This window comes from Ostrea edulis, chromosome 2 (assembly GCF_947568905.1).
Source record: "Ostrea edulis chromosome 2, xbOstEdul1.1, whole genome shotgun sequence".
Taxonomy (NCBI): domain Eukaryota; kingdom Metazoa; phylum Mollusca; class Bivalvia; order Ostreida; family Ostreidae; genus Ostrea; species Ostrea edulis.
In genome coordinates this window covers 31,690,698-31,714,942 of record NC_079165.1, presented here as the reverse complement: position 1 = coordinate 31,714,942, position 24,245 = coordinate 31,690,698, and the positions used below count along the sequence as shown (strand labels likewise).

General features: G+C 34.7%; 1 protein-coding gene across 3 annotated transcripts in view; it reads left to right on the top strand.

Moving 5' to 3' along the window:
* LOC125682517 (heparan sulfate 2-O-sulfotransferase 1-like) overlaps positions 1 to 24,245 on the top strand; it is a 37,096-nt gene that overhangs the window by 8,699 nt on the left and 4,152 nt on the right. For all 3 annotated transcript variants that reach the window (XM_048923148.2, XM_048923147.2, XM_048923146.2), the window contains 4 exons: positions 5,801 to 5,886; positions 15,904 to 16,042; positions 21,478 to 21,575; positions 23,277 to 23,434. In XM_048923148.2, coding sequence (XP_048779105.1) covers positions 5,801 to 5,886; positions 15,904 to 16,042; positions 21,478 to 21,575; positions 23,277 to 23,434 — 481 coding nt within the window. The remainder of the gene's footprint in view (positions 1 to 5,800; positions 5,887 to 15,903; positions 16,043 to 21,477; positions 21,576 to 23,276; positions 23,435 to 24,245) is intronic.

Genomic DNA, 24,245 nt, shown 5'->3' with positions numbered 1-24,245 from the left:
CTGAACAAAGATTGTGATGTTTTTAATTCCAGCATTTTAATTCTTAAATGCAATTTTGTGTTAATAATTTTTTGTGAGGTCAATTCCGATTAAAACTACATCAGTAACACGAATATGGACAGAATTAATTATAAGAATTACGACAAGTGTATCAAAGGTTGCATATCAATACTTGACATGTAGGTAAATTTAGATTTTGATATATCTGTTCAGCCCAACATTAAACCCAGACTCTTGTTTATACAATGTCCATTCTTATTGGTATATGGCCACAAAACAAGTACCAGATGAGTCTTCACAAAGTACTGACTTGCAAAGTTCAAGGTCAACTATTGCAGCAACATAGATCTGAATTTCATTTTTCTACACCAGTGGAAGGTTAAAATGAAGTGATGGAAATTTGGGATTTTGTTAGCAGATGTATTATGATTTAGGAATTTACACAATATTTATAACCAATATTGGTACTACAGAGTGCTATGTCAGATATATGTAAAACATGCCAGTTTATCAATATTTTCAGAATGTAAGTTTTGCATTCTTTCAATTTTGAGCCACTATGTTACACAGAAACTTGTATCTTACAATACCATTGAGTTATTTTGACAAGAGCAAGACATGATTGTTGTGGATCAGCAAACAAACATAGGAGGTCAGATTCCTGGCTTCAGGATTAGTAGTGATAATTAACTCACCGATGTATAGATAATGATGAGACATCTTACGGACAGACAGACCGATGTATAGATAATGATGAGACATCTTACGGACAGATGTATAGATAATGATGAGACATCTTACGGACAGACAGACTGATGTATAGATAATGATGAGACATCTTACGGACAGACAGACTGATGTATAGATAATGATGAGACATCTTACGGACAGACAGACTGATGTATAGATAATGATGAGACATCTTACGGACAGACAGACTGATGTATAGATAATGATGAGACATCTTACGGACAGACAGACTGATGTATAGATAATGATGAGACATCTTATGGACAGACAGGACAAATCAATGGTTTTCTTAATTGCTTAAAACAAAGTTAAATTTCTTGTAATGATTATAAAAAAAATTTTTTTTTTAAAATCAATAAAACTTTTGATTTGAATGCCAGAAAAGATCATTGATTTTCTCTATCCTTCAAAATATGATTATCAGTAAGTGGAGCAAAATTAAACATTTACCATATACATATCAACCCTTACATTAGCTGTTTGTCTCATGTGTCCTTGAATTACAGAATTTCTTAGTGTATGTTGAAGGAGATGGTAACTGCATGTGGATTCATATAGAAGTGAAAGGAAGACCCATGCAGCCTTAATTAATATTTTCCCAAATACTCAAGTGAAAAATTGCCAGATCGAATTGTCAATCAAAATATGATACATGTGCTTTGTATATTATATCTTAAACAATTTGCATTATAAAAAAAAATTCCCACTTTGCTGCTTAAAGTTTTAAAGATTTGAATTTCCCAACTGAACGGCCACCAAAAAGGATCAATTGTATAATGTTTGAATGCTCGTGTTGTGGCACTTTACCGCAGTGACTTACATCCACCACTTTAAACTTTGTGTTCAGAAATGTTCTTGGCCCACGGTAAGCTAGGATACCTCATCTGCTCATGAAATTCATTGTTGAAACACTTCAAATGTATTTTGCTTCAAGTGAAAAGATTAGGGATGGAGGGTATCCACCTGCGTAATAACATGTGAGGAATTTAGTGTGAGCCCAAAATAAATTTCTCTTATCACACATTACACATAATGGAGTTTTTACTATCTTCTTTCAATGGAAAGCATTAGGAATGAGATGACAAAAATTGCATTGCTAATTTGTATTGGAAGTCATTTTGGGTTAGATGAGCTTTATTTTAGTGTACTGAATATGTAATATCACAATGGGTAATTTCTTTATTTTCATTTTATTTCTGAATTGTTGTCTCATTGCTTAACTTTTCATTTCTTAATTTTTCTTTCAGATAGTTTATTTGTCATAGTACAATGACTTGTATTTTTACAGCATTTTGTCCTTTGTTATATTAATTTTCAACAAAAATGATCTAAAAATTTAGGAAATGTACTTGATTTTGTCTGTGCATAGGCATTTACTTTATATAGGTTTTAGCATTAAAAAGGTGGATTTGTTTATTCAGGGCAAGTCATGTGCTTTTTGGAAAAGAGCTAGTACATGTATCTTTTTAAAATGCATTGATGAATCTTAATTGTTACATAAGAAATGAATTTCAATTTTGAAAATACATGATGGCACGAGCTGCAACACTTTACACCAGCTACTTCATGAAGTGCAAGTATGCTGGTGTGAAGCACTGCAGTTTATGCCTCTATGTATTTTCGAAAGTGAAATTTGTTATGTCTCCCCTTCCCAGAAGGGGACATATTGTTTTAGTGTGAATTCTTCTCCTTCTTCTGATTTTCATACAAAGTTTGTCTGGGCCATAACTTTTTTGTCTTTTGATGTAGGCCTTTGTGGATATACCATGATAAGACAATGTGTCGCATACCATTTTTTTATGACCTTTGACCTTGACCTTTTATGTAAAGGCCAAATAATAAAAATTTTGGGGCACATTTTTGGTCCGGACCATAACTTTTTGGTCTTTTGACATAGGCCTTTGATATTTAGTATGTTGGTACGCCATGTCACAATTCCCAGTCATTAAAATAGACGTACTATATTTATCAAGATTCATACGCACATTGTTCACATCTGCATGGCATTCATGAGGAAATGGCTATCATCACAAATGGTAAAGATATCAAAGGGGAAAACATTGCAAATGTAAATATTAAAAGATGAATTACACTTTCTGCACTGAATGTTGTCAACAAAGTTCATAAACAAAGCCACAAAAAGCAATGGCAATGAATAAGACTTCCTGTGAAACTTAATGACTTTTGTGTTTGTAAACCTTGAAATGAAATTTTTTTTTTCTCCAAAAATAAGAATGTGTTGAGCCAAACTAAGATAAAAGCAAATCTGAATTGTTTTATACTGGCTTTTACTTTTTTATCACACTAGTTTATCACATTTCTGTCTATTTTGGTACAACTAAAGGCCTTTGCTTCCTTATGCAGTGCCCCATAATGTGTTTCTCTATTCTAGTTTTACTTCCTTATGCAGTGCACCGTAATGTGTTTCTCTATTCTAGTTATGCTTCCTTATGCAGTGCCCCGTAATGTGTTTCTCTATTCTAGTTATGCTTCCTTATGCAGTGCCCCGTAATGTGTTTCTCTATTCTAGTTATGCTTCCTTATGCAGTGCCCCGTAATGTGTTTCTCTATTCTAGTTATGCTTCCTTATGCAGTGCCCCGTAATGTGTTTCTCTATTCTAGTTATGCTCACTTTTGTAGCATTGCCATTTTTACTCAACTTAGATTATTTTATTTTTTGATAGAATCTTTGAACTACAACCTTTGTACTAGTCAGTGGGCAAATTTGACAAACATAAGAAAAGTATGGGAGTAGGTGAATATGGCATTTGGAGAAATAGATCCAATTAGAGATACAAGTTCAATTATTGATAGAGATTCCATCATAGATATTTATTCCACAAGAGATATAGATTTGATTAGAGATAATGATTTGACCCAGAGATGCAGATTTCATTAGAGATAGAGAAATGAATGGTGATATATCCAGCTGAACAGGCAGTCAAACCATAAATTTCAGTGTGCCAGAGAACATGTCATTTTACCTGCTGAAAAGTCATTCAACTAAAACACTTCTCCAGTACTATAGAAATTTATAATCCTACTCAACAATGAATTAACTCAAGTAAACAAACTGCACTGCAGTGACAATGGATTCAGACTCATGAAACATGATCAGACAATGTGAAAGATTTATAATTTGCAACCATTTATTAAAACCCCTGTGGGAAAAAGATTTTTGTTTATTTGTTTTTTTTTTTTGGAGGATGCATTTGTCTCGACCACTTAGTATGCATTAACAAATCACTGGGATTAACATTGTTCTCTAACAGTGAAATGCTGTAGGGAGTTTACAGGTAGAATTTAGTGGCTTAGTGTAAACAGTAGCAGATGAAGAAATTGTCTGGTATTGGTGTTTACCTTGCTAAATTGACTGGTCTAATTAGATAGCCAGAAGTAATACAAACATCAGATGGTGAAAATGGACTGAAGATGATGAAACATGTCTGGAATAATAAAACGTATGCAGTCTGTTTTCTTCTCTGACTTAGTGGAATTTACTTTCATGGATGAAGGAAATTAAAGATTTTGTATATGGCTTTTAGCTCTTGTAATGTTCTGTCTTCTAAAGCACTTGAGACATTAGTAGAATGAAGTGGCTAAAGTTTATGATTATTGAAATATTATCAAGATTCTTTGGTTATGAGAAGTAGAACCTTTCTTTCAACTTATTTCAATTAGATGCAGCTGTTATCTTGTCATGTCCAAGTGTTTTGAGACTCTCACGAAGTAACCCTGGTCTGACCCCTCTTGACCCCCCAAGGCAGAATGCCTGTGACCCCAGAGTGCTTTTTCATTAACAGACATTATGGGCTGTGGCAGGCTTGTTATTGTTTGCTGAAGGAGATTTGTGATTGTTTATAGAGGCCTGATGATTGCAGGTTCATTCTGATACTTCAACTGTTCAACCTTTCCTGACAGGGAGGTAAAAAAAAAAATGGAAGAAAGAGACAGCAGCTGCCTTTCCACCCTTCCACATCCTTAAAGCTTGTTGCCTGCCTGTTAGTGTTAAATTTGATATATTGGCAAACAACATTGAAAATAGAAATGTCTATTAATTCATGACATATGCAATGAATAATTTATGAATTATCAGTATGTTGTGCTGATAATATTTCTCCCCAGAGAGTCTAGTCTTCAACCTACTGATATTTTATTTAACAAATAAAAAAAAAATAAAAATAAAAAAAATTATATTCCTGTAGAAGTTTTTAGATTTTCCCCGTTTTGCGAGATTCACGATCTAATCTGTGGAATTTTTTGCTAGATCTGGTGTTGAGACATTCCATGTAATAATCACCTAAGTACCCAGTGTGTATATAAACTTTTTATCTTAATGAAACCATTCTCACTGTGAGACATTATCTGGATTAGCTTCATTTATTAAGCTTTGTGAAATTACTGCATCATCCCACAAAACCTCCCCGCTGAGTTTTAAAGGGCTGCTCTGCCAGCTTCAGGTATTGAACATGATCAGCGTGCTTGCCAGAAGTATAAACATGATATATGACTTCCAAACACAAATGTTTACATCCAGTAGGAAGTTAGAAGCCAAAATTTTTGTTTAATCTAAACAGGGTTTTGGGTCCATTATCAGTCTTCTAATATACTTTCTGTTGTATTTCATGTAAAATGTGTATTAAATATACAGATTTTTGGTATTGTCATTCTATATCTGATATTCTGAATTGGTAATGATATCTATAAGAATAAGATACTCTCAGTTGGTTTTAAGTATGCTATGATAAAGTTTTAAGATTTTTACCAACTATCAATATAGTTGTAGTATATTCAGAGACAGAATCAATGGTTTCTGTTTGATTGTTGCTATTGCAATATATAAGGGATTGTTTTGATGATGTACGCTTTTGACCAATCGGTCATCAGACCACAGAAGGCTTCGTGACATATTCCATGAGATTCTGAGATGAATTAATTGATCTTTAGTACCAAGAAACATTGCATTTACTGATATTTTTGTTAAGTGTTGGGTTTTCTATATCATACATTTTATATACTACCTTATAGTACTGTTTGGTTTGTCTTTCAGATGAAGTTTGTCCGAAACGTGACTGAGTGGACAGAAAAGAAACCAGCCATTTACCATGGACATACAGCATTCCTCGACTTCTCCAGGTATGTCAGGATAAACACGCTAACTTGTAGGTTTTTTTGGACAGGATACAAGCTGACAATGGGTTACAGACACAGTAACTCCCAGCTATCAATCCCTTGACACAGAACCACAATATGCATAGCACCTGCTGTATTGGGCGCTCTCCTTTGTCCTTGTGACAGTTATTTTTTGATAGTATGAAATTAAAGATCGAATGTACTTTTGGATGCTGATTTCTGGCACTGGATTTGATACATTAACAGTTCAGCTACCCAGCATTGATGGACTAAAGAGAGGGTGGTCACTTAGAGAGGTGTAACCTCCTACATGATTGAGAGAGAGAGAGAGAGAGAGGGAGAGAGAGAGAGAGAGATGACTTAGTAGTCACAGGTATCTTCTTTAATATTGATCAGAATTTGAATGCTATACAAGATGTTCTGGTTACCTCTAATTTCAACCTTAAGATGTTAGTCTCTTGTTTGTTACTGTGTTGATGTTTAATAAGTACATGGGAATTAATTGTCCACTGATTGAACTATTTTAGGTCACCTGAGCTATAAGCTCAAGTAAGCTTTTCTGATCATCTGTTTTACATAATCCATCCTAGCTGCAATAATGTAGCCCTCTCCGACTTTTTTTTTCTTTGGGAGAGGGCTACAACTCCTTAGGATCTCTATAATGGTGCAGATGCGGGAGTGAATACAATTTCAATCAATCTAAACATTTACTGATTTTCTTTACTTGAACAAATTTGATATATTTTTCTTAGTCAATATAGAAATTTATAACCTGCATACTACGATTTGTGAGACTCCATTCTACCGCTTTTAGCAATTTTCGATATATTCCACTTTCTTGATTCATATATTGTGCACCATGTCTGATGTACTGAAACTGATTTTCCGGTTGTCAAGTTATTTGCATATGCCCATATAAGGTAGTGTTTACATCAATGGACGAGTATGGAGGAGAAAGCGATTTCGTCAGTATTGGAAAGGTTTAAATTTGATATCAAGTTAAAAAACCAACAGCAGAGTGTAATTTTTGCTGCCACCATACAATTTTCCTTTCTGTGTTGGAATGGCTCATGTCTGTGCTGAACAACTAGATTTTCACGCTGAATATCAATGTTTTGGTTTTTCAGTAGATCCACTTATGGGATCTCAAGACAACAAGCTTTGTCTGTGCATTCACAGGGCCAATTATCAATAAAGTGTCTTTGGGTAAAGGGGATTCAAAATTGTTTAAATGAAAGGCCATACCCCCTTTCAATGGGAAATGATCAAGAAACATTACAGTTGACAACCCATGACCTTTGACCCATTTATTGAAAACCATAACATTGCTAGGAATTTTCAAACTGTAAGTTAAATGGTTGATAGACTGTTTTTATTTGATAGTTATAATCCTTGTGACAAGGTTGTTCAAATAGTACCAAGTTTAATGATATTGTGACTTTGACATTAGCCTTTGACCTGCTCTGACAGAAAACCCTAACAGTACAGAAAGTACCCTGTTAAAAGTTTGAACTCTACTTTTATGCTGTCTTTCATGGGACGTCCTCCTCATAAGATGGCCTTTCCAATGGAATTTTCCACCATAGGTTGTGTATCTTGTTTACCAACATGTTTTTGATGTATTTGAGACAATGATGGCTTGGAATCCGACCATTATATGATGAGGAACCTTAAGCTCTGAAACACATGATGGACCTATCCATTCTTCTTTTAAATTTTTTCTCCAAATGCACTGCATTGTACTTTACCAGGGAACAGGGTTGTTTCTAGTGATTAACATTCTCCTTAAGGAAATGTTATTCCTCTTTACCTCATGACTAACCACAGAATGAACAAAACGGTGTATTTTAAAAACCTATTTATTGATGTTGGAAATAACCTTCATTTACTGTCCCTAAACCCTGTAATTTTCATTTTCTATCCTGGCACTTGATCAAAGTACATAACAAAGCCAGGTACATGATAATAGGACACACCACTGACTAGACAACAGATCCTTAGCAAATAAACCACAGGATTGATTTGTGAGCTTGTAATGGTTGAAAATGCTTTTAAAAAATTCCATGATTTGTGCATTTTGATAGATATGGTATAGGGCATTTTAATATTTGCATCATCTAGCACCAGGCAATGTGTTATGTTAAAGATTATCATGTGCAATTAAATCATTTTGTGTAAACCATTTTCAAATAAGAAATGAAGTCAATAAAAATTGCTTAATGAGCCCACTAATAAGTGGATTATATGGAAAGAGCTGTTGTAATGGAAAAATTAAAGTAAATTGCACTGGCGTATACAATAGATATTGCATTGTTACTCTGAAATCAATTTGGCTCCTGCCAGGAGTCTAAAATCCTTGTGTAATGTTGTTTTATGGTGGAAGTAACTAGAAGATAGATTTGATGGAGACTGAACATAACTTGAATCCTGGCATGCCTGCATCACATTACACAGAGTTTTTCCAGGATCAATTGCACATAGTGATTGTTTAAAATCAATAGATTACTAGGATTTGATACTTTGCAGAAGCAATTTGCCTCAGGACTTGAGTGCTATAATTTATAAGCCCTCTCATTCCTTAACTCCAAATCCACAAGAGATGAAAGTCACCTTGCAAAATTGTTTCTTGATTTTTTTTCCCATTTGAAAAGCAGTGGATCAAAAGAATTCCCATTTGGAATAATAGCCCTAATTCAGTTCATTAGTTCCGACATTCGTCATAATTGGAGAGGAATTTTTTATTTGTAATGAAGCAAACAAAATGTTCTTGGTACATGATTATTCCATCAAATGTTGTTCCTTTGTGGAATTTTTCTGAACTACATGAAAATTCTTGTCATTAGACTGCAGCTATTCTGTTCTCAGAATAACCTCAGATTTAACAATTTCATGTCTTAGCAGCTCATGGGCATAAATTCTAGATTTGCACAGGAACTGTGAAAATTTGTCACCTCAATTTGGGTCTGCAGTGTATTTCACTTTTAATTTTGCATTTGATATTCTACAACCTTACTGCCAAACAATTAGGAATATTGCATAGGAAAGTTGAGGTGGTTTTTTATTGAATTATTTGAGAAAGTATTTAACTGCCTATGATAAATGAATGCCTATATTTGTAGTAATAGTGGACAAATTGTCAGAGACAGAGTGTAGGCCAAAGTAAATATTGCGTAAATGTTTGTTTGATACTGTGACGGAATTTGATCCTTAGCAAACAATCCTTCTGCAGAGTAATGTTGATTTTCATTTTAGAGGTATGTACCGGTGCAGACTACAGTTTCGTGTGCAAAGGGCAACTTTGCTGAGAGGCTTCTAAAGCTGTGACACACTTGTAAACTCACTGCCTATTCATGTATCATTGATAGGTGGGAAACTACAAGAATTGTAACTAGTGGATGATTTATGTGTAATCTCCCCCTCCCCTCCATTTTATAATGTATTTTAGCAAGATCAGGAAATAAGATATCACAAGCATATTTACTTCAGAATAATCATGGTAGGTAATTTATGACCAGAAGATATGGTCATTTCATAGCCAAGATAACAGGCCAGGTGTCCGATTAAGTAAATTACTACTTGCATCTCCAAAACTGTAGCATGTATGCTCAAGCTTTTGTGGTTTATGATCTGTTTTGAGCACTTTAAGACATTGGGATGATGTATGGCATTTGTGAAGAGCAGACAGTTACAGGTCTTCTCTCCATAAATTTCACTGTTTGGAATTAGTGTGCATTTCTTTATCTGGCAGATTGACTGATGGCAGTGGGTAGTAAAAGTGGGAGGATGGGGATAACTGAATTTCTTTTATGAGGTAGTTTATTATCACTTGGGGAGGGTATAATTAATAATCAATGTATCGTGTATTGAAAGAAGTGTTGAGTAATGAAAAAAAGAATTGACACATGCTAAAGAGACTTGACAACTTTTCTTTTGAAGTTACGTGTCAGTAATAATGCATCATTCAGATTTTAAGACAATAGGTTTAATTCATAATTTTGAAATATTTTCATGGAGGTATGAATGAATCACTGAAATTTGTGCAAATCTGAACTTGACCTACATTCAGCTGCAAGTCCTCCATTGACTGCTGTATATGACAAAAATATAGATTAAGTTACAAATTTCATGGGATTTTGTTCATTCTGAATATAAAGTGGAAATCAACAAATTTAAAGTCTGCTCATGAGGTAGATGAATGAATGTGATACAGTAATGGTTTTAAAAATACTGAGTAACATGAAAATAAAAGTTGGTGCCACAAGCTCTCCATGCCTCCAATGCCAGTTATGGCAGTCATATATCTATAGAATGTGTTTAGAATTGTAATGATTTATGAATTCTTATTAATTACAGTCATCTATCAACGCCACATCAGGAATGCCATTATCATACATCTTTTTTGGTAAAGAAAATTCCTTTATGACCACAATTAAAAACCAATGTTGCTAATTTTAGTTGAAATTGTCTAAACTGAAACTGTATGTGAATGAGATTTTTCTTTTTATAGACAAACATCACCAACCCCTCTTACCTATATATTAAAAATAAAGGAGATTAGTCACTGCACCATGATTATACCTCGCACAACAATTGACAAATCTTATTCACATACATGTATAGGAAGAAAGGAAATCTAGATTCTCTATAATTTCCTCATCAGATTTGTTTGTTTTCTGGTGGCACAGGGGTTTTGTTTGAGCTAGGACATCTAAATGCCATGTTGTGGATTGAAAATCCTGCCAGGTCTGGGCCAGTGATTCATCAACATGTCATTGGTCTGTAGTTTAGAGTTATCTGGTGGTAATCTAAGCCCAATGACCGATAGTGACCAGTGTAAGATATTGGATAAGTAAGATTGGACTACTTTGGTGGCCATTTAATTGAAGTATGTGGTTTAACTACCCCATAGATGTTTGAGATAAGTTCAGAGTCAGCCAATTTTGGTATTAGACAATTAAAGACTTTGCATGTTACAATATAGTCTTTGCTAGCCATTGGTCAAAAGATTTAGCTTACTTGAGACAAATGCCACTCGAGTGAGCATTCTAATCAAAATTTACCAGTCATTGTTGTCATAGCCTCACATTTTTTACTTTTTCTCCAGAATCAGTTGCCTATTTCAGCCTGACTAATAGCAAGCTTTGTCAGGTTCCCTTCCTGTAAGAGCTTTAGAAAACTGTTAACACATGTATCATGGCTATAAAAATGTTATAATGCTACTGCTACATGAATCTTGTATGTTTTATAATGCTACTGATACTTGTATCATGGCTGTTAGAGTGTTATAATGCTGACAATATGCGTATCGTGACTGAGAGTGTTATAATGCTGACAATATGTGTATTGTGACTGTGAGAGTTTTATAATGCTGACAATATGTGTATCGTGACTGTTAGAGTGTTATAATGCTGACAATATGTGTATCGTGACTGTTAGAGTTTTATAATGCTGACAATATGTGTATCGTGACTGTTAGAGTGTTATAATGCTGACAATATGTGTATCGTGGCTGTTAGAGTGTTATAATGCTGACAATATGTGTATCGTGACTCTGAGAGTTTTATAATGCTGACAATATGTGTATCATGACTGTGAGAGTTTTATAATGCTGACAATATGTGTATCGTGACTGTGAGAGTTTTATAATGCTGACAATATGTGTATTGTGACTGTGAGAGTGTTATAATGCTGACAATATGTGTATCATGACTGTGAGAGTTTTTATAATGCTGACAATATGTGTATCATGACTGAGAGTTTTATAATACTGACAATATGTGTATCGTGACTGTGAGAGTTTTATAATGCTGACAATATGTGTATTGTGACTGTGAGAGTGTTATAATGCTGACAATATGTGTATCATGACTGTTAGTGTTATAATGCTGACAATATGTGTATCATGACTGTGAGAGTGTTATAATGCTGACAATATGTGTATCGTGACTGTGAGAGTGTTATAATGCTGACAATATGTATATCGTGACTGTGAGAGTGTTATAATGCTGACAATATGTGTATCGTGACTGTGAGAGTTTTATAATGCTGACAATATGTGTATTGTGACTGTGAGAGTGTTATAATGCTGACAATATGTGTATCATGACTGTGAGAGTTTTTATAATGCTGACAATATGTGTATCATGACTGAGAGTTTTATAATGCTGACAATATGTGTATCGTGATTGTGAGAGTTTTTATAATGCTGACAATATGTATATCGTGACTGTTAGAGTGTTATAATGCTGACAATATGTGTATCGTGACTGTGTGAGTTTTATAATGCTGACAATATGTGTATCGTGACTGTGAGAGTGTTATAATGCTGACAATATGTGTATCATGACGGAGAATTTTATAATGCTGACAATATGTGTATTGTGACTGTGAGAGTTTTATAATGCTGACAATATGTGTATCGTGACTGTGAGAGTGTTATAATGCTGACAATATGTGTATCATGACTGTTAGAGTGTTATAATGCTGACAATATGTGTATCGTGACTGTGAGAGTTTTTATAATGCTGACAATATGTGTATTGTGACTGTGAGAGTTTTATAATGCTGACAATATGTGTATTGTGACTGTGAGAGTTTTATAATGCTGACAATATGTGTATCGTGGCTGTGAGAGTGTTATAATGCTGACAATATGTGTATTGTGACTGTGAGAGTGTTATAATGCTGACAATATGTGTATCATGACTGAGAGTTTTATAATGCTGACAATATGTGTATTGTGACTGTGAGAGTTTTATAATGCTGACAATATGTGTATCGTGACTGTGAGAGTTTTATAATGCTGACAATATGTGTATTGTGACTGTGAGAGTGTTATAATGCTGACAATATGTGTATCGTGACTGTTAGAGTGTTATAATGCTGACAATATGTGTATCGTGACTGTGAGGGTTTTTATAATGCTGACAATATGTGTATCATGGCTGTTAGAGTGTTATAATGCTGACAATATGTGTATCGTGACTGTGAGAGTTTTTATAATGCTGACAATATGTGTATCGTGACTGGGAGATAATGCTGACAATATGTGTATCGTGACTGAGAGCTTTTTGATGCTGCTAGTACATGTATCGGGACTGAGAGCTTTTTGATGCTGCTAGTACATGTATCGTGACTGAGAGCTTTTTGATGCTGCTAGTACATGTATCGGTACTGAGAGCTTTTTGATGCTGCTAGTACATGTATTGTAGCTACAGTTAACAGCATTCAGTCTTTTTACAATTCTAAGGAACTGCAGGACATTCCAGGATTATGCTATAATACTTCTGATAATGAAGCATAACCTGCTGCTATGGTCTGCTGTTGTACTTTGGATGTAGCTGCAGAACTATACCTCTATTGGGATAGACCAATTTGGTTTTTTGAGCAGAGAGCTACAGTTCTGAAGCAACTTTTGCTGCAAGTAATACTGTAGGATTCTTTTGTGTTACCTACTTGTGCCAGTGATTCACCAACATACTAGTAATATAATCCCACGAAAGAGTGCACAGGTCATGTTCTGGATGCTGGTAGTCAAAGGGTTAGGACTAAAAGTTTAGAGCAAATTTACGCAAAAAGAGTTGACCCTACAATTGGCTGAATAGGCAAGCAGAAATATAGTTGCCAACCATAACTAAAAGCCCTGTGAATTAACTACTTTAAGGTATCGTGTTTGATTGGAGGCTTCCCCCTCTTCAGAGTTCAAATGAAATTTGGGCAAATGAGCTATGTTATCTTTGATATCACTGTGTTTATTTTGAATAGCGTTTTGAGATTAGTGTCTGTAAATATCAGTTTCCAAGCCTTGGATTTTAAATTTTATTCCAAATACCTGTAATACATTATTTGATTTTTCTGTTGAACTAAGAATCCACCAGTTAAGTCTATACTGAGGGTTTAGGATAGCAATGCTTATTTGCTGTTTTCTGTTTCAATAACCTATTGCTTAGCTCAGCATAAATCCATAGAGCACGGTCCTTTCCACCCCACCTCTACTTCCATCCAAGATCCACCACTACAATTTTCTTTCTGTCAGCTTGAAACCTGACTTGCAAGGTAATATTGTGTCAGTCAGACCTTCTAAGTTCTGATTCTTCCACAGCTTGATGAGATTTTTATCAAGTACAAAAAAATCATCAATATTGTAGGATTGCTCTCTGATAGCTTTTCTTTGATCTTTTGACTGTTATCAGCATTATTGTGCAGGAATAAGGAGTAAGGAAAGATTGTTGATAAGAGCTGCTATCTGATTAAATATTGAAAGTGGTCATTTAGTGGTGCTGCTTTTATCAGTGAGTGGATAGGCATAAATTCAAAATATTGAATGCACAAGAGTTATACAACTTATAAATGTTGCTAGTTATTGACTAACCTTAAAGCGGTAGTGTTTTGTCAAGGAGGAAGTATAGGTAAATGTATCATCTGGTTTAAAACTATTCATCAGGTTATACTGGTAAAATTCAGGAAGTCCATCCTTGATCAATTCTATGTTTTTATATCAAATCTGAAACCAAAAAAGGAGGAGGTAAATATATAAATTAAGAATTCAAACATACTGTAAGCATGCGTATATTGGCGCCATCAATATTTAATGTTTTACAATGTGTATACATTAGCAGAGATATGAAGGCCTTAATGCATTTTTTGTTCCTTTTCACTGGGAATCATCAAATTTCACACAGAGATTTGCCATGGAATGAGAAAGACCCCTATCAACTTTGAGGTCGAAGCAAACGGGACTGTGGTATAGGAAAATGGCCTGTAGGTTTTTGGTAATTTCCCTCTTCCCCTAGATTTACATACTGTCTTCCAGTAATCACCACCTTGATCTCTGCCCTGTTTGAATTGTGCTCTTTACAGGTGTAGTTTTTCTTAACATTATTTGTTGGCCACTATGGTTAAAGTATGCTTCGGTTTTTCTTCTTAGGAATTTTTAGCCGAGTTGCGTAGCAAATCTCTGCTTTTAAATTGGCAAAGGATGGGCGTCCAGTCAGGCGGGCGGGCGGGCGGCGTCCACAATTAGCTAGTCTGGTTTCTAACTTTTATACTTTTTGGTGCATCTTTGTGAGACTTACATAACATGATCACATCCAAAAGAGGAAGGTTCCTATTTATTTTGCAGCCAAAAGGTCAAAGGTCACTGTCACTAAATGCCATAGATTTGAGCTTGTCTGGTCTCTAATTTTCATACTACTAGGGGCATCTTTGTGAAACTTACATAGCATGATCACATCCAAAAGAGGAAGGTCCCTATTTATTTTGAGGTCAAAAGGTCAAGGTCACTTTGTCACTAAATGCCATAGATTTGAGCTTGTCCGGTCTCTAACTTTCATACTACTTGGTGCGTCTTTGTCAGACTTGCATATTTTGATCACATCCAAAAGAGGAAGGTTCCTATTTATTTTGAGGTCAAAAGGTCAAAGGTCAAGGTATCTTTTTCACTATATACTGTAAATTTGAGCTTGCCTCTAACTTTTATACATGTACTTCCTGGTGCATGTTTATCAGACTTCAAATCCTGATGATTTTCAAGATTCATGTTGCTTTTGAAATCCAAAGGCCAAAGGTCAAGGTCATTATCACACTAAATACCTATTTCAGCCATTCTAAGCTTCATACTTATAAACCATATTAAATATGTGCATGTTTTTACTTCGTGAATGCAAGCGTGCATAATTTTCCAAACTGCAACTCGGCCATATGCATCTTTGATGCGTTTTAGCTATTTTTTTTCTTAATTTTCTGAAAACCTATGTATATAGAATTTATCCAGAACAGTCTAGACAAACATGTAAAGAAATTACCTGTATGCAGAAAAATGTCTAAAAAGTATATCATGATAAGAAAGGAGTACTTCTTCCTAATGTCTGTACATTATGATATTGGGTGTCTCACACCCTATTATAAAGTGTGAAGTATATTTGTAGACCTGTTCTACTCTGAATATATGATCATAGCATGCAATGAATAGGGTAATTGATAAACTAGAATTTGGTAAATTTCTATTCTTTGTGTTCACAGATTCGGAGTGGCCAAGTTACCAATCTATGTGAACTTAATTAGGGACCCACTGGAGCGCCTAGTTTCCTACTACTATTTTGTTCGCTATGGCGATGATTTCCGACCATTTCTTAGGAGACGAAAAGCAGGCAATACAGAGGTAAGACAGGAGTATTGAAATGATTTTCAATCTCTCCCAGATACCAACTTTCCCATATCATTTATGATTTTATTTATGAAATATGTATATTGATTAGATTGTGAGACTGTCCATTATAGCCGACATGTAGTACCATTTATATCCATATTCACATGCAGCTGTAAAAGGAGCAAGCATGCCCTTCTTGGAATCTGAAGTAAATCTTTCACCACAATCTATGTGCCCTAGCCATTGAGAGGGGCACAGTGTTACCCGTGCTTGTCTGTCCAGCTGTCCCTCCATCTGTGTCACCAAATTCATTTGTGTTCTGCCTGCAGATTAAGTATGTAGTTGCCTATTGAGGTGTCACAGATCAAGATTACATGACCCACTTTCAGCCCATGGATTTTAAAAATTCCATGGAGTTTTCAGTTTTTCAAACTTTTTTTTTTATTGTGATTGCAGATTTCAGTGTGTAATTTTATAATGAATTATCAATGGTTTACAGGTCGAGTTTGAATTTTCGTCCATTATTTGAATTGTTTATAACAGTTGTCGCTTATGGTCTTTAAATATTTCATGGAATTTATTTTTGCAGACTTTCGAGACATACCTGCAGTTAACACTGTGAAATTGTGTCAAGTTTCATGTCAAACTTTGATTTTTGATCCATTCTGACATTGTAATAGTTTATTATATTGACCACCAGATAAACTTTTTCATGAACCCAGTATAGAATAGTTGTGTTCATGGGCAAAATGTTATTAAATTTGATGGCAAAATTGACAGCTTGTCAGCATCAAAGTTGATATGGGATCTCTCAAGCATGAAATAGATTCGAGTGTTAGAGTATTTAATTCATGTTATTTTATGGTAATGCACACTTATATAAAAGGCTTATTCAATAAATAATTCAAATGTTTAAGCCTTCAATGTAAATTTTGAGATTTTATCAGAACGAAATTTTATACAGCAATAGCATTAACTGTTTAATTCACATAAATTACATGTATGCTGTGTTCACTGTTGTGTGCCTGGTCTAAAAAACAGGACAGATTTTGATGTATGCTGTGTTGTGCTAGAGCTCCATTAAGACTTCAATAACGTGCCATATTTCAAAGCATTTTATCATATATAAATGAAAAAGTCGACGATCATGTTACAAGTATGTGTATGATGTTGCATAATTTTGGAAACACCTGTACATGTACATCAGATGCAGAGTATCTAATGTGAAAGATGAACACCCCACTCCACTTCCCCCACCCCCACCCCACTTCCCCCACCCCACTCCAAAAAAAAAATTATGTAAAGGACAGGGGATTATATATGCAAAAGAAAATGTTATAGAATTTCTTAAAACTATTTGGATATGTTTTAATATCAATTGCTAAAAACCCCATATTAATCCCAAAATTTTCCAATGAACCCACTTTATTTTTTTGCATTCACAAATTTTTGCTTGAAAATTCAATGGAAAAACATCTTTCTATTGGTGCATTAATGACAGGTTTACTTCATTGTTTGATTGAATAATATAGAAAATCCCATGCCAACACAGCAAAATCTCACTTCATTTGATGTGTCTAAAATTTTGGGTATCCTTGGACCATCTACCAGGAAATTGTTACTGTTGGTCTGGATTTTGTGGCAGTGAACAAGTCGGTACCATGACACACTGTTATTTAGACATTACACTGTAACTGTCTTGGTCTCTTGAAGATTTTGTTGCAGTAATGAGGAAATATTTGAAATTCATACCTTACAGAAAGTTGCTGAAGACCTCTGGGTATGTTACGAACTTGACTCGAGGTTAATTGATCAGGATCAGTAGGAGGAGAAATGACCATGCAGGCCTCACTTTATATTGAATATAGTGTGGAGAAAGTGTAGAAGATTATGCTTCACACAAACTCTATAAATTTAATCAGTAAGTGTCATGAACTTAACCCAAGGTCATTTGACCCAAGTCAAGGACCCGAGAGGTACAGGGGAGGAAACATTAAAATTCATGCCTAACCTCAATCAAAGTAATTGTTGGACAAGGTAAAAGATTGTTGAGGTGAAAGGTTTATCTTGGACATAAGATGATGTAACCTGAATGTTTATTTGATATACATGTATTTCCCTTTTTCACTCATAGTTAGACGTCGCCACCAAATTTAGACCTCTGCTTAGTTATAGTGCTCAGGGCCATAGCAGCGAGGGTTCTTAAACGTGCCATGGCATGATATGACATTGTTAAGGTCATATCTGAAAGACCTGGTACTCTCACTTCTAAATGCCAAACATTTGGCGAAGGAGCAATCACTACCAGTAATTTTTACTAACGGTTGGTGAAGCTATGGCACATGCATGGTGCAAACTCACGAACATCCATGCAGTCATGAAGCAAACGCTCTAACCACTGTGCTACTGTGACTTGTTTGTAAGCTGATACATAGCAAACTAAATTAACAGTATCATACAATGTATGTTTGGGCATATTTGGGGGTTTTTTCTGATAAAATTTCCTAGAAACATACCTTGACTGTCAACTCTATCAGGCAAGGACTGGAACCCATGTTTTAACTGTAAGGTATTGATAACCACTATCTTGTCATAGCCAATATCCATCAAACACATGTACAGTACACTAACACCATGACCATGATGCAACATTTACCTAAATTGACATTGAAATATATAGCATCCCCAATTCTTATTCAGTTGCACCTAAAAATCTAATCTATTCCTACATCTCATGATCTGTATCCAGTTGCACCTTAAAATCCATTCTATTCCTACATCCGTATCCAGTTACACCTTAAAATCCAATCCATTCCTACATCTGTATCCAATTGCACCTTAAAATCCAATCCATTCCTACATCTGTATCCAATTGCACCTTAAAATCCAATCCATTCCTACATCCGTATCCAGTTGCACCTTAAAATCCAATCCATTCCTACATCCGTATCCAGTTGCACTTCAAAATCCAATCTATTCTCACATTTGTATCCAGCTTCGCATCAAAAGTCAATCCATTTTTCCTTAACCAAAGGTTTAATTTTACTGAAATACCCCCCCCCCCCCCCCCCCCTTGCACAACGTTCAGAAAATGAGCAATAATTGGGGGAATTAATTATTTAGAATATGAATGTTTATGATAATGGTTTTATAATGTTTTCATGTATTGTTTAGATGATACATGTAGCATAGTTCAGTTTTAATTGATATTCAAAAGGATTTAAGAAATCTGAAGTTGTAATAAAATTTCATGCAAATTTGAAAACATTGCTTCAGTAAATGCACAAGTAGAAAGACATGACAGTTGTTATATAAATTTCAAATATAAGAGGCTCTTGAGGAAAAATGACACAATTGCCACTTAATTTTAGAGAACCTAACTGCACTAGATGTGTATTATAGCAAGAGTAGGAGAATTATTGTGCAACCGTTACTATTTTAGAACAAAAAGTACTTATGTATTTTGCAATATGAAATTGATTGATGCATTCATTAAGTTTGCATCAGCTGTTTTTTTATTGATAAATGAATGTGACTTCTAAATCAATGTAAATAATTCAACATAATGACATCTGAATGTTGGATAGAATGCTGGAATTTAGTTGTATTAGAATGAGAAAATCTTAATTTCTTTGTTAACACTGGTTTACTAGGTATCTGATGTATGATACCTAAGGGGTGAGATCAAAAGATAGATGTCAGATAAAAATCTAAATTCAAATACTTAGGGGAGGGGGAGTAAAAACTACCGTAAGTTTCTGTCATCCAACATTGATTACATTTTAGTGGAAAAAGAAAAAAGACAAGCGACTGTTCAAAACCACATAATAATTTTACATTACAATGAACATTTTATAGTTTAGTGTTCACTTTCGTTTGTGAATAAACAGTAGAAAAAGTATCAGTGATATTTATAATCATATGTTTTAACTTGTTAATTTATTAGTTTCAACATTCATCATATTTAGTTTTAAAGGGGGTGGGGGGGGGTCTTGGTGAAAACTGTAAATTTAGTTTTTTGTCACACATTGAACTTTTGATCTCACCCCTAAGTTAAACAAAATTTATTTCCTAAATGAATTGCACAATATTTCTAAAGAACAGTCAAGAAATCATCATTCAGTTCAAATATGAAAGAAAAATTTGCTGTGGCATATGTCAATGCTATCAGTGAGTGAATCTTCGTATTTGGGTGGTCAGAATAGTTTCAGAATTGATTGGACTTCATGACCTTCACACCCATTTATGCAGTGGTGGGGATCAACATAGAACATGAAACATGAAACATTCCATTTCCGTGAGCAAAAGTGTACCAAAGGGATAAATGTTAGAAGATTTGCTGGTTATAAAAGCCAATTACAGGACTTTTGTACTATCTAATTAGTGACATTTTTGGGGTCTGTAGAGAGATAGTGGAGTTGTTGTACTCAGGAGAGCTTTTCATGAGCTTTTCCACCTCCAATAATGAAGATGTCAAAGATGCCATTGGAAGTGGAGCACATCACAACATTGAGTTTTCAGCATTAATGAAGTCTGTGTATGAAAAACGACATCTGTAGTCGAAGAAAAACACAAACTGTTCGTGTTTTCTTTAAGCAGAGAAAAAAGCAAATATATCACCCTTCCCACTGCAGAGACAAAATGTCTAAGCAGTGTCTTTTGAGGGCTAAATACAAATAGAAATATTTGTTTATGATGGATTCTGACTAAGGATAAAATCACTATTCATCTTTGATTGAAGAGGCATGGCAAGGACTTAATTGGATGCATGTGATGTAATTTCTAATCTCAAGGGCTTCTTATGAAAAGAGAGGAAATGAATTGATTTCATTTATTTAGAGATTCTGTAATTTAATTTGTATCAGGACTGGATAAACGGAATATTAATCAGTTCATCAATGAATGGTAATACAGATGTATTGCAAATTTCATGTTCTAATTAGATTCCATAATAGTGATCTATGAAATATTGACTGTGATTCAGATTTATTCTGTGATGTCCGGGGCAAATAATGAGGGACTATCAGAGATTTATGATGTCAAAAATTGTTTTATTATCAATAATCGCAAACCTGGTGCATTGACTTGAGCCAATGTTTAGAAAATAAAAAATCACAGTGAACATGAGTTTATTGAACAGTGTCAATGATATAGAATTAATTAGGCCTTGTTGAGAACATTTTGAGTGTATGATAATTTTTTAAAGGTAAAAAAAACGATTTTGTAGGGGCTGTTTCAGTCCCTCATAAATCGTCTTAAACCCTATATTCTTAGGACACTATTATTAAAAGATGATACATCAACAGTTTTGTGTGTTCTGCATGGGAGATCCATGATAACTTAGAAATGTGTTATCCAACGTCAATGCCAAGATAATTTACAGCTCTTACTGAGTGTAACTATCTAGCATTTATCATATCATACTTCAAGCTTATTTTTATTTTCAGACCCTTGATGAGTGTGTCCAGAAGGGAGGCAGTGACTGTGACCCTGTGCATCTCTGGTTACAGATCCCATTCTTCTGTGGACAGGACTCAATGTGCTGGTAAACATCACAATGCTAGCTAGACTCCGTTTGCTGATTCTCCACACCAGTACAATTAAAACTTAATGGAAAGATTTAATGTTTAGAATTCTTCCAGCTGCACACAGCTGATTAAAACTGTGGACTTTCTGAGCTATAAATGGCAGCAATAGTACAGTAGGGAGAGTATTTGTTAGAGATTTAAGGTTTTTGTATTCCGAGCATTGGGTTGCAACTCAGAAGCTTGCTCTCATTTTTAAAAAAAAAATGTAAACAATACTATATTTTATATTGAGATACATGAAGGATAGTCTTTACCTGACGTAGTACAATAGGGACTGTTTCAAAGATCTGAGGTGGGAGGGGGCACTATATGGGAAATTGCAAGGACGCGAGGTTCTAAGTGGGGAGGGGTCCTGACATCATGTCCACCCTCATTGAAGCATAGTATTGTTTGCATCTTTATAAAAACAGGAGCAATCCACCGTGATTGCAAGTTCACTTTTTCAAATCCATGAAGGTCAGACCTGAGATTTTGGGAAATGTGTGTCATTCGGGGGGGGGGGGGGGGGGGGATATATTGCTATGCAGTTGTTGTATAGCAGTATGCTGCATTGAAATGTCTGGTTTATTAAATTCTTTTCAGAGTAAAGTGATTCTGGATTCATTTGTTCTGTTTTTGGTGAGTTCACATCATAGGACAAATCAGATAAAGTACTATACAATTCAATCCCATGACAAGCCAAATTATCCTGTGTTCACATCATAGGGCAAATCAGATAAAGTACTATACAATTTAATCCCATGACAAGCCATATTATCATGAACCACGGACTGTTTTCAGGAAGTCTATGCTTATTTTATATGTATCCAAATTAGTCATAACATAATTACCACAAGACATCTCATGTTTACCAAGGGAAGTAATTCTCTTGAATTTTCAAAGAACAATGCAGTGCATGTACCGTATAAATTGTATATATTGTACAATAGTTATAATCATTTGAAGTCTGAAATCTCAGTTTTGATAAAATCACCTAACTACAATGAATTGATATGACAAGAATACTGATGTATTGGAACCAGTGTTCACAGCTTCACATTTTCCAAAGGATCAGTAACGATGTAAAGTTACTTTAGTCCTGTACCAGAGTTGTCTGTCCTTCTGGTAACTCAATATAATGTAATGTATTACTCAATTTTTACTATCAAAAAATATTAAAATGCAAAGTTTGATAAATGATTTATTCAGCAATATTAGACAGTGATAAATCATTGAAATCTGAGTTATCATCCTCAATCACTTTCTTTAGATATTTTAAAACATCAATAACATCAAACTCTTTGTCTATAACATCTTTATAAGGTGGGCATCTTGGAATTTAGGCCTTCTAGCTAGCTGATAAAATAATTTTCTAATGAAATGAGACATCATTTCTATTTATTTATTTAAAGTTTGTTTTTTTTTACTTGGTACGTGTGGGTGAAGGTCTTGTTTTTTCATAAACCAAACATGATTTTTTATTCACTTAGACAACCGAGAGACTATAGTTTATTTTTGACAGTCTTGATTATTTGTCAGTTGAACACTGATTGGACTAAAACAGTTAACTCTTCTTGCTTACATAGAAATTGTATCCTTATGAATATATAAATATGTTGTTTTGAAATAGTAAACATTATAGTTAATAAGTATGAAGAAATTGATGCTGCTTTTTGTAGGGAGCCTGGTAATAAGTGGGCGCTAGAGATGGCCAAAGAGAATGTACTTCGTCACTACCTGGTGGTGGGGGTCACTGAAGAGCTCCACGACTTTGTAGCCGTTCTTGAGGCGGTCCTCCCGAGGTTCTTTAGGGGGGCTGTCAAACTGTTTGAAGAAGGTATGCACCAATGCAATTGTGAAAGGTTACAGCAATCATTGTCCCAAGGCAGCAGAAAAAAAATATTTATAAAGCAAATCATCCCGGTGTCCTGGATCATGTAACAAACTCAAGACTTGAGTCAAAATTTCAATCACCCGTAAGATGTTCATTATTTTTAATTTGCAGACATTAGAAATTTGATGAAACAATATTGAATAGCAATTTTATTTTGGAATGATTGACTTCTCAATCATTTCATCACACTATTCAGATTTTGACTTAAGCTTAAGATGTTTCATGATCCTGGGACCTGGAGGCTATGTAATCAGACTGTAGGACCAAGCGAGCTGTCCTGCATCTGACATCAGCTTCGTAGTGAAAAAGTACTTGAGGCTGCTTATAGTTACGATGATGAAGAAAATTAGGTTATGTTGGGAGATATTTTTTTTTATGATGGTATCATCCTAAAGATATTCTTTTAAAATAATCCACCCTACTGTTCCCATGTCTTTGGGTGGACTATGAGCAAATATAATTACTTCATTTAAATGATAAAAAAATTTTTGCGTTGAGTGTTGTTTTGATAGATACATCGTAAACCTACCATGGCTCAGCATCATATGTTGATAGTGTGGATGAAGCTGGAAAACTGTTAAAGAATTTGGTCCTCTTTATAGGTCACTGGAGTCACTCGGGTGACCTATTGCTATTGGTCTGCCTCCATCATCTTGTGTTAACAACTGAACGTTTTTAACTTTTTGATAACTACCATTCTGATTCTTTTCAAAGTTGTTATGAAGTATCTTTAGGATAAGAGGGACTTAAATTA